General features: G+C 21.5%; 2 protein-coding genes across 3 annotated transcripts; one reads left to right on the forward strand and one right to left on the reverse strand.

Moving 5' to 3' along the window:
- Positions 1 to 5579: 5579 nt before the first annotated feature.
- Bm17475 (Uncharacterized protein) lies at positions 5580 to 6239 on the forward strand (the record flags this gene model as incomplete). Its single annotated transcript, XM_043078124.1, has 2 exons — positions 5580 to 5726; positions 6111 to 6239. The coding sequence occupies 2 exons, from the start codon at positions 5580 to 5582 to the stop codon at positions 6237 to 6239; spliced, it is 276 nt and encodes a 91-aa protein (XP_042934058.1).
- Positions 6240 to 8722: 2483 nt separating this feature from the next.
- On the reverse strand, positions 8723 to 11929 carry Bm8118 (Uncharacterized protein; the record flags this gene model as incomplete). 2 transcript variants are annotated; one of them, XM_043078125.1, is made up of 2 exons in its annotated part: positions 8723 to 8759; positions 11853 to 11929. In XM_043078125.1, the coding sequence occupies 2 exons, from the start codon at positions 11927 to 11929 to the stop codon at positions 8723 to 8725; spliced, it is 114 nt and encodes a 37-aa protein (XP_042934059.1). The 2 variants fall into 2 exon arrangements, with proteins under 2 accessions (XP_042934059.1, XP_042934060.1); XM_043078126.1 differs by lacking the exon at positions 8723 to 8759 and adding an exon at positions 10805 to 10850.
- Positions 11930 to 12300: the final 371 nt, after the last annotated feature.

The following is a 12300-nucleotide window of genomic DNA, read 5'->3' on the forward strand; positions in this document are numbered from 1 at the left end:
ATCAATTAGATTGAACATTTAAATTAAAAAGTAATTTTTTCAAAAAAAAAAAAATAATAATAAAAGTTTAAAATTAAAATTGTACCAATACCTTACGATTATATTGTCATAAAAACAAAATTTTTGACATAAAAACAAAATTTTTGAATGTAATGGCAAAGGTAAAGTGTATTCGAAGTGAAATTGAAGAGAAGAAAGAAATGAAATACTTAAGTATATTTACTTGTAATATCGAACAAAGGTAAGTTAGCAGTTAACATATGTTTACCTTACTGATTCATTCCATTCCAATAGACATTGCTATCAATAAAAGTAATAATTTTTAATTTTTTTTTTTTTTTTTTGCTTTTTACTTTTACATTGTGAAAAATGCACTATTTTAGTTAATAATTTCAACAAAAAAAAATATTATATATCGAAATTTAATTGGTAATTTGAATTTTTGAAGTCTCTTTTCTTAAAAATTTGAAATCTCAAAAATTTGCCTTTAGTTAGAAGTTACAGAACAGTATATTTAATTAAATAGATGAATGGATTTTAATTTAAATAATTTAAATAGATTGTAATTACTGATTTTCAAATAGTGGAAAAAAAATTTATCCAGAATTTTATGCTTGAACTTCAAGTACTTCACGAATAACATTTTCAGGAATTACAAACATAATATCGAGAAGTACAGAAAGGATCAAATCGATTGTCCGAAGAATGATGAATATTAAATTGTACTGAAATTAAAATTAAATTTAAATTTTAATCTTTTGCATTTGGATAACAAATCGGAGCCAAATTTGTTATATATTTTAAGTATTACTCTGCCATACTATTAAAATAATGTTAGTGTCGGAATTGATTGCCGGAATTGATCAGTATTGAAATTAAGTAATCTTTAAATGATTATTTTAATTGTACCTTATCATTAGCTTATCATTACTGATTTCAGGATGAAACTTTTCCTTTTCATTCTTCAATCTTTTCTGTCGCTTTTTTTCAAAATTATATCTTGTCTACACAATGAATCTCAGTTACTAAATGAATACTTTGAACATATTTCTAAATTTAAAACAATAATTTAAAAAACAAAATTTTTTGAAAATTTTTGTAAACCAAAATCAAAAACAAATTTTTATCCAATATTTTGCGAAACGTTTAAGGTTAAAATTATTATTCAATATTCAAATGTCCCTTGGCTCAAAAATTTCAGGCCAATATCACAGCAAGGATTCTATTACTGATAAAACAAAAATTATGCTTCCATTTGGGATCAATCAAACCGGATGATATCATCGTGATAAAATCCGGATGGTAAGATGTAAAATGATGATTATGTCATGGTTTTATTCATAAATTCGGGGAATTTTTTCTTATAAATCACTAAATGACTGAAAAGAATACTGAAATAAATAATGTTTAATTTTTCAATTCTGAATTTAATGGATTATAATTTTGCTATTTTTCTCTTTTCTAAATTATTTTAAATTTTGTATAAATCATTTTTTAATTTTTTTCTTTTAATTAAATTATTTGTTATTAATTTTAGTATTTCCAACAAAAAAAAAAAAAATCAAACCAACTTCTTTTTTTTCATTTATTTTTTTCATTAAATATGAAACTAATAATGCGTATTTTTTTTTTGGTTTCCTGAAAAATATGTTGATAAAATTAAGCTCTAAAAAATGAAATGTGTAATTTAATATGAAAATGGAAGTAATTCAAATATAAAATTGTGAATTTCTTTTTAAAAACAAATTTGAATATCATTACTGGAAATTTAATGAAATATAATTCATTCAGAGATCAATGATATACGAGATCAATGGATACTAGAGATAGATAATCAATTAATAATATCATCTCATTAAGCATTTTAATCAGTTATTGATAATCAATCAATAATACCATCTCATTAAGCATTTTAATCAGTTATTGATAATCAATCAATAATACCATCTCATTAAGCATTTTAATCAGTTATTGATAATCAATCAATAATACCATCTCATTGAGCATTTTAATCAGTTATTGATAATCAATCAATAATACCATCTCATTAAGCATTTTAATCAGTTATTGATAACCAATCAATATTACCATCTCATTAAGCATTTTAATCAAACATTTTAGAAGAGGAAAATTTGCAATGATAAAATTTGAAATGAAGCAATGATCGGTGAAATTTCGATTCTGTTAGTATTTGCTTAATTAAACCAACCATTTCTCTCTTATTTTTATTAAATCTTCTTCATATGAATTAATTAAATTAAATTTCAACTGCTATAACTCATTTATAAATCAAAAATTTCAAATTATTTTTAAATGAAAAAATTTTTAAGAGCAAGAAACAATGATATATTGGAATGTATAATATTAATTAATCCATTATTAGTTAATTTAATATAATTGTTGTTTTTTTATTAAATTGTACTGAAAAATTAAAATGATTTTTACTACGCAATATTGATAAGTAATATTTGTATACAAATAAAACTTTATATTTTGAAAAAAAAAATTAAAAAGCAAAAAGAATAAATAAGTAGAATAATTCATAAATTAACTTTTAAATAAATTTTTAATTGAATTTAATAATTAACTAATCATTATTTATGTATTAATTAACTTTCTTTTTTCTCTTTTTCTTTCCTAGTTTTTAGACAAGGTAATAACAGCAACAGTAATACTTAAAAAATGACTTTAGATTAAAACTATTCGAAATGCATGGAAAAAAAAACTACATTTTAACAATTTGATTTGCATTTTCAAAATTATTCAAAAAATTTTATATTAAAATTTGTTAAATTTCACTTTAGTAAAAAAAAATATATCAAATTTTACTTGAAATTTAATATGTAATATGTATTTTTGCACAAAAATATTGTTAAAGTTTTTAGAGGAAGAAATTTCAATAACATTTCACTTGAACAACTGTTCCTCTCATTTAGTATTACCTAATTCTCTTTATGATTAATTAATAAAAGTTAATTAATAAAATATTTATATTAATTAAATCTTTTTTTTTCGCTAATTAACCTCAAAATTTTATAGCAATTAATGATTATGTATGTGTATGTGTGTGTGCATGTGTATGTATGTATGTGTATGTTTGTATGTGTATGTAATGCATGTCAGAAGAGGTATCAATTAGAAAAGTAAAAGTTTTAGAATTTCACAATTTTGCTAGACATTTGATAATGTTTAAATCATTAGTTTTGAACAAATGTTAGCATAGAATAAGAAATATTAAAAGTTTAACTTAAAAAAAAAAAAAAAATTACAACAAAAATTTGATGTTGAAATTAAATTTAAAAAATTGAAATCACTCTTGAAATGCTATTAAATGATAAATTTGTCCTAAACATTCTATCGAAATATGAATGACAGCAAAAATTTGATACTTTAAAAAAAGAAAAAAAAAAAAAAAAACAATCGCAAATATTTGAAATACTCGATGATATTTTGTAAGATTTTGTAGTCTATTAATTAGCTAATATGAAAATTAGTATGAAATTCAATTTAAATTATATGATGTAAACATTTATCGATAATTTAAAACTTATTTAATATTATTAAGACTTAAAATTATTATTAAAACTTAAATTATTATTATTAAAACCTAAAAATAAAACACATTACTTAAAATTAAAATAAACTGTAAAATTTTCTACAAAAAAAAAAAAAAAAAATGTTAAAAAATTTCAAATTTTTGAAATTTTTTGCTGATCATTTGGATGAAATTAGTGAGTTTAAAAGTTAGTGAATGAATTCAGGCAACAAAAAAAAAAAATGATATAATTAAAATAAATTTTATTATTGTATAAACAAAATATTATTTGAAATCAATTCATAGGTATGTTATTTTGATAAATTTAATTTATTCTACAAAATATTTTGAAATTTAGTAAAATATCATTTAAGATAAGAGATTTTTTTTTTGTTTTTTGTTTTGATTTATATTGCACTTTTTTAATTTTCAATTTCAAATTATTTTGTGCTAAGAAAATGCTTTTCTATTTCTTTTTTTTTTTCTTTTATCCTCAAAAATACATCTGCAAAATTTTAATGAAATCATTTTAAAGAAAAAAAACTAACTCAATTGGAGAGAAGAATTCTAGAAATTATTTTTCCAAAATTTATTCGTCAACCAAACAGCATCCAATAAATGTGCTAAAAATTGATATTATAGTATTATTTATTAATAATCATAAAAAAATTTATATATTTTGAAAATCTGAGGAAAAGAATGAACGATTAAAATTTACAAAGAAATTAAACTACCGGAAAAAATAAAAATTTTTCTTCAAAACGTTTTTTATTAAAAAAAAAAAAAAAACAATTTAATAATTTTTGCTCATAAATTTCTCATAAATTTTTTGCTGATAATTAAACTTTATCATAATATTCTTTAAAAAAAAATTCATAATACTATAATTGTTATCATTTTATCGGCGTCATTTTCAAATGATTATATTTCAATACAGGTAGAAATTTCCTTCTAAATTATTAGGAAAAATGATTTTGAGACTTTTGCACAAAAAATTATTTAAATTTTAAACTTAATATAAAGATTGTCTTGTAAAATTAAAGAATAATTTTAAATTTTAACAATTTTTTTTTTTTGAAAAAAATGAAATAAAATCAGAAAAACTATCAGTCATATTTCATTCCCGAATTTATTTTTAGCAAAAATCTGTTAATTATAATAGAATTTTATTTCCATTAACAAATTTCATTACTTTTTTAATTTGATAAAAGTATGCTTAGTTGTGATAAATTAAAAATTTGTAATTCAAAGTTGTAATTTCTTTTATTGCTTTAATATTTTGTACATATTACTAACGAAAGATTATTTATGTATATTTCACTTTGTTTTGTTTATTTGTTTGTTTGTTTATTTTTTCATATTTTCTCATTCATTTTTTTTTTTCTTTTCACATTTTATTCACCACAAAAGCACTTTTACTTTATTCTGTTTTCTATTTTTTTTTTTTTTAATTTCATAAAGCATAATTCTTTGTAGTTTTTATTCATTGAATTCTAAAATCAAAAATAATGTCAAAAATTCTTGGAACCAAAATTTGTGGTTTAAAAAAAAAAAAATTGTTTAATGTTTTTAAGTAATTATATATTAAAATCATATTATTAACTACAAATTCGGATCATTTCATATCCATTTGTTAACTACAACATTGTATCATTTCATATTTAATTTCATTTCATATTTAGTTATTAATTTCAAATTCGAATTATTTCCGATCATATAAAATTTATGAACAGATCGTTTTGAAAAGTATTAACAAGTTTTACAGATAAGATTGTCTATCAATCAATGAAATTATCATTTAACAATAATTTAATTTGATTTGGAATGCTCAAATTTTAGACTTACTTAATACAATTTTAAGTAATTAATTAAAAAAAAAGCAATTTGCTAAATAGTAACTAACCAATTTCCTTTTGCAAAGTATCAATCTTTTGAAGTATTCCTTCCAGGGATGGGCCAAGCAGTTAATATCAGTCCAAACTGTTAGTGATCAGATGAGATCAGTCGATGATGGCTTGCTCACCTTAAAGAAGCTGTTGGGGCAATGGAAGAGGAAGAAGAAGGATGGGATGAGGAAGAGGAAATGGGAGGATGTAGGGTTCAAATCATTATGCTTCACCTGCAACTGCAACTGCAATACCAACTGCAACACGAGCTGCAAGAGAAAATGGGAGAATGTATGGTTCAACAAGTACGCTACACCTGAAACTGCAATTCTAACTGCAAGAAGAAATGGAAGAATATAAGGTTCAAGAACTATGCTACACCTGAAACTGCAATTGCAACTGCAAGTTTAACTGCAACTCCAGCTTCAACTGCAATTCTAACTGCAACTCCAGCTTCAACCGCAATTCTAACTGCAAGAAGAAATGGAAGAATATAAGGTTCAAGAACTATGCTACACCTGAAACTGCAATTGCAACTGCAATTCTAACTGCAAGAAGAAATGGGAGAATATAAGGTTCAAGAACTATGCTACACCTGAAACTGCAATTGCAACTGCAATTCTAACTGCAACTCCAGCTTCAACTGCAATTCCAACTGCAAGAAGAAATGGGAGAATATAAGGTTCAAGAACTATGCTACACCTGAAACTGCAATTGCAACTGCAAGTTTAACTGCAACTCCAGCTTCAACTGCAATTCTAACTGCAACTCCAGCTTCAACTGCAATTCCAACTGCAAGAAGAAATGGGAGAATATAAGGTTCAAGAACTATGCTACACCTGAAACTGCAATTGCAACTCCAACTTCAACTGCAATTCTAATTTCAACTGCAACTGCAGCTGCAACTAAAGCTAATTGCTAAAAAGTTTTTGTTGTTTTAAAATTTGCTATAAGATATGGATGATAGATATTTCAACCTATGACATTTGTGAAAGATTAACTCTCTCTCTCTCTCTCTCCTTGCTATAACTGCTATTTCCATCTCTTCTAATCTTATCTTTTATCTGTCTTTTTTTATCTCTTCTCTCTATCATAGAAGTTTAAATTTAATTATCAGCACTGATGCAGTGGAACAGCAACAAAACGGAACATATATTTAAACTAATTTTGATGATATTTCAACTTTTCTATTACTTCTTTCACTCTCTCTCCCTCTCCCTTTCTCTCTCTTTCTCTTCCTCTCTTTATTTTTCTCTGCTTATTTTCTTATCTATTTTAATGGGAGAGAAAAATTTACTGCTTCAATCTATTTTAATGTTGTAATCGATCAAATTCCAGCTTCTTCAACTCATTTAGCTTATTATCTGTCATTTAGTGTACCACACATACACACATACAGACAGACACATACACACATACAGACAGACACATGCACACATACATACACACACATACACGTAAACGTATACGCAAAATATTAATTTAAATCGGTTTAAAGTAAGATTAATAATGATAGTTGTCGAGATTAAACTTTCAAATATTTGTTTCTGTAAGAGAAAAAGGAAAGTTAAATTGTTATCAATTAAAAATTAACATTGAAATGATATTGCTACTTTCACTGTTAATTGACTGATAAACTGATAATATCCACTGATAAATATGTTATTCATTTTATTTATTTAAGTATATTTATTACAATTAAAAGATAATTCATTTAATTGTAAGAATCAAAAATGCATTCAATTATTTGAAACAAAAAATTAATTTAGCTTACAAAATTATCTTATCAATTTGATTTACAATTTAAATGAAAGAAATGAATGAAAGAGATCAATTTCAATGTTCAAATTTCATCTTTCTTTGTTTATTTTTGAAAAGAAAAAAAAAATTTTTTTTTTTGATCTAAATCAGATTAGAAGCAAATGAATCATATACTAAGTATTATTGATAAGAAATGTTAAGTACTGATAAGAAAAAAAAATTTTTTTGTTTGATCTCTTTGCATTATGCGAAATTAATAAAATAGCCAAATGAATAATTTCGAATGGAAATCATATCAAAAAAATGACAAAACAATTCTAGTTTATTGATAAATGATAAAATTTTCAATAAATTTAAGATAATTTTATCAAAAATTCAATAACATAAATTACAGTTACTATTGATAAAAATAATTTCTTTTTTATTTTTTTTAAAAAATTGAATTAATTTTTTGGCTTTCCTTTTTTTTTTTTTTTCTCTTTGCGAAAGTATAAAATAAAAGATGGAAAATAAGAAAAGCAAAAATCGAATACAAATTGGATTATAAAATATCGAAATGGAAAAAAAAATTTTTGATTTTCAAATGATGAAGAAACTGCGAAAGCCATTAGCGATTTCGCTTTATTCCATATTTTGCGAAACTGAAATTTAAATCATTCAAAATTTTATGCAAATTTTAATTTCAGCAACAATTTGCAAACCAAATTTGTCTCAAATTTTAATTTAAATCAGTATATATATATTAAAATTTCCTAAACAAATGCAATTTTATTGAAATAATAACCAGTGCAATGAATTTTTCAATTTTCGAATTTTTTTTTTTTTTGAATTTTTGATTTGATGTTTCGAAATTACAGACATTCAATTGAAAAAAAAAAAACTTTAATTTTGTCTATTTGAAATCGTTTTTTTTTTTCGTTTAATCCAAATAATATTATTTAGATAACAAAAATCAAAAAGATAAATAACAAATTTTAGAAAACATTAATCTAATAAAATGCAAAAAAAAAAAATTTCAATACAAAATTTTCATTCTTTTTTTTCTAATTTAATTTTTTTAATTCAATGAATGATTATTAGTATTTACTAACAGTACTGATAATACTGATTAGCAATGATAACAGCGCTTAATTCAATTTCTAAATTACATTTGTTAATTTGCATATTTCATTTTTATGCATGCATATAATTTGTAATAATTAATTTATTACAATAATCTCCCTGATAGTGTTTCATTCTTCATTTGTGATAGTAAATGATAAGTGAATAAAATGCTAAGTTAATATTATCAGTATTATCACTACTATTATCACTTTTATAATAATATTTAATAATTAAATGTTATTATTATTAACAGGTAAAAATTTAATTTTTTTTCTAAATATTTTTGTTTTTTGAATTTAGCAGGAAAAAAATCTTTTTTTTTAACATTTATTGATAATTTTAGTAAGATAAAGTTGATAAAATAGTGAAAGTTTGAATAATACCTCAAATTTTGCAAAAATTTTTGCATTGAAACCATTGAAATCACAAATAATTTTTAGTAATCGGATGAAAAATGTGATGGATATTTATGTCTGAAATAATGAAAGCTTTTGATTAAATTATAATTATTATCTCTCTCTCTCTCTGTAATTCTAAGTTATCATCGTATACTTGACATTTTAAATCATTTTGTTTTACATTTTTATATTTAAATTAATTTCTTTTTTGTTTTCTTCAAACATGAATTTCAATTTAAAATTTCTAATTCTAAGTTATCATCGTATACTTATCATTTTAAATCATTTTGTTTTACATTTTTATATTTAAATTAGTTTCTTTTCTTCTTCAAACAATTTAAAATTTTTCCATTTTTACTTGAAGTAATAAAAAATGCTTTCATTTGTTAGCAAAAAGAAATTTTTTGTAGGATTATTTAATTGATAGAAGTAAATTTAATCTATGAAAGATGAAATTTCAACATTTGATAATGAAATTAGGAAATTTTATCAATTTGGCAAATTAAATATGAAATTATGAAAGAAACATTCCTTTCATTTACAATTTAGAATTTTAATTCGTTCCTTTTGTTGCATTATTAAATTTAGAGAAAAATATTACTTATTTGTTGGTATTTTACAAAAAAAATTAAAATATTTAGGAATGAAAATAATCATATCATTAATTCATCGTTGATAAGTCTTATTATCACTATCACTCATTGAAAATATAATAAATTAGAAAATAGCAGTAGGAAATTTGAAAGAAAATTCGGGAACAATCTATATGGAATTGTATTTATGTAGCGTTGTGATTGTGATAATGTACTGGCAAGGAAAATTATATTGCTAATTGATTGTAACTGATAATTGTTATCATTTATAACTGATATTGATTACAACTGATATTGGTAATTGTTAACTGATATTGATAATTGATATTCACTATAACTGATATTGGTAACTGTTAACTGATACTGATAATTGTTAACTGATATTGGCCATAACTGATACTGATAATTGTTAACTGATATTTACTATAACTGATATTCATTTTAACTGATATTGATAAGTGTTAACTGATATTGGCCATAACTGATACTGATAATTGTTAACTGATATTCACTATAACTGATATTGATAATTGTTAACTGATATTCACTATAACTGATATTGATAATTGTTAACTGATATTCATTATAACTGATATTGGTAACTATTAACTGATATTGATAATTGTTATCAAATAAATTAAAAATAACTTTTAATTTTAATTTTTTTTTTTTTTTTTTTTTTTTTTTTTGCAAATAAATTGATGAAATGAATGTTTCAAATATTTTGTCAATCAATCAATCAACAATATTCATTGCATTTTTTTAAAAAAAAAAAAATAAAAATATAATTTTATTATCACAAAATTATTAACACAATGATACGAATGCATGATAGCATGCAAACATGCAACTATAGATGGACACGTCATGCACGTTTATTACAAAACAATAAAAGAAAATTAAAATTTTAATTTAAAAAAAAAAAAGATAAGCAATTACATATATATATGTATGCATGTGATAAACATAACAATACAGTGATAAATGCGACACATATCAGTGACACATGACATTTTGATATGATAAAATGATAACGTTGAAATCTTCTTACATGCTAATAAACATGCATTTTGACTAATAAAGTACAAAAAATTTACTTCTCTTAAAAAAATTATCAAATTATTGTAAATTTGAAATTAAATTAATTTATATTTAATAGTAAAACTGACAGTGAAATATTTCATGGTAGACTAATGATCAATGATAAAATTAAGATAATTTATCATTAAAATTAGAAAAAGAAAAAAAAAGAAGAGAAAAACCAAAATATGTTAATAATTTAACAATATTATCTGATTATTTCATTTTAAAAATTAATATTATAAAATAAATAATTTCAAGAATAAAATTTTAAACAAAAAAAAAAAAACAAAAAATAAATTTTTAATTATTGTGATGAAAAAATTTTAAAAAAATTTTAAAAAAAAAAAAAAAAAAAAAAAAAACAAAAAATAAATTTTTAATTGTTGCGATGAATCAATTGTGATAATTTCAGTAATTACCATTTGACATTTATTAGCTTCATATTTAGCACTGTAATCTGCGTCCTTTTTCATTGTAACTTTTGGTGAAACTAAATGAAATAAAAGAAAAAACAAACAAATATTAATTAATTAATTGATTAATTAATTGGAATAATTTTATTGATGCATACTGTTAAATTATATATTTTATTAGTTGATCTATTTCTTTTTTTTTTTAATTTCATACTGTACTTTTTTTTTTTTGTTTCATATTATTTTTTCAAAACTAAGAAATTATATTATAATTATTAGATAACGAAATAAAATTTAAAAAAAAAAACTTTTAATAGTAAATTAATACGGTGAGTTTATTTTTGAAATTAATGAAAGAATAAAATTTAAAAAAGAGAAAAAAATTTTATTTTTTTTGCTAAAAAAAAAAATAAAATGTCATCCATTTGGTGCTAGTAAAAATTGCTTTAACGTTTAATAGGAAATAAGAAAATGGCAAAAAATTTTCATTTCTTGAAATAACTGCAAAAAAATAATTTGAAATCGATAAAATGCATATTTGTTTCATTTGAAAGAATGGAAAATAAAAATTTTCCATTCTAATATTCAAATTCTTTCAATTTTTGCTAATTTTAAAGTCATTTTAAAAATTTTAAAATCCTTCCTTCCATTACTTCATTTATCAATAATCAGTTAAATTTCATAGATTATTATTAATTATTTCTTTTTCATCCAACAAAAATATTTTTATAACAAATTATTTTCATAACTACTTTCATATCAAATGTTGAATAGTACTTACTTATCATAGTTTACTTTTATCTTTTAAATTATCATTTCAAATTATTGAACAAACATTATGTAAAATTTTAATTTTGATTTTACAGGAAATTTTTTCTTTAATATCTTCTAATGGTAAGAAAAAAAATCAATTACTGTTACTTAAATCCGAAATTTTTAATTTTTTAAAATTTTAATTTAATTTTTTCTTTTATTAATTTCATCTATTATAAGCAAAATTTGAGTGAATAAAGTATCTGAATGAACAAAAGTGAGAAAAAAAAAATTACAAAAAAAATTTTTAAATTTATTAAACAAACTTGTTTTGTGACATTCGTCGCAAATATTTCGTTTCCTCAAAACTTCGCATTTCAACTTCGTTCCGAAATTGATCCATCTCTTGTAAACGCTTCCTTCTTCAATTATTTGAAATTAATTTCAATTTAAAATTTAATAATTTGAAACTAATTTGCTATTAAAATAGTATCTCAAATATTTTTATTAGAAATTATAGTTGCAAAAATTAAATAAAAAAAATTTTTTTTCTTGTTTCTGTGAAATTTGATTGAATGTTTTTATTTTTTAACACTTTAAATCAACATCTTATGCTAATTTGTCATACTAAAAAAGAGTAAACTGTAAACTTTACAAACGGATCACTTTTTTGATCATAAAAACTTGTAACATTTAACAATTGCTAATTCATTACATAGATAAATTGTTTGAATAAATTTAATCAAAGAAAAAAAAAATTTTAATTTCACGAAA

This window comes from Brugia malayi (assembly GCF_000002995.4).
Source record: "Brugia malayi strain FR3 genome assembly, contig: Bm_v4_Chr2_contig_001, whole genome shotgun sequence".
Taxonomy (NCBI): domain Eukaryota; kingdom Metazoa; phylum Nematoda; class Chromadorea; order Rhabditida; family Onchocercidae; genus Brugia; species Brugia malayi.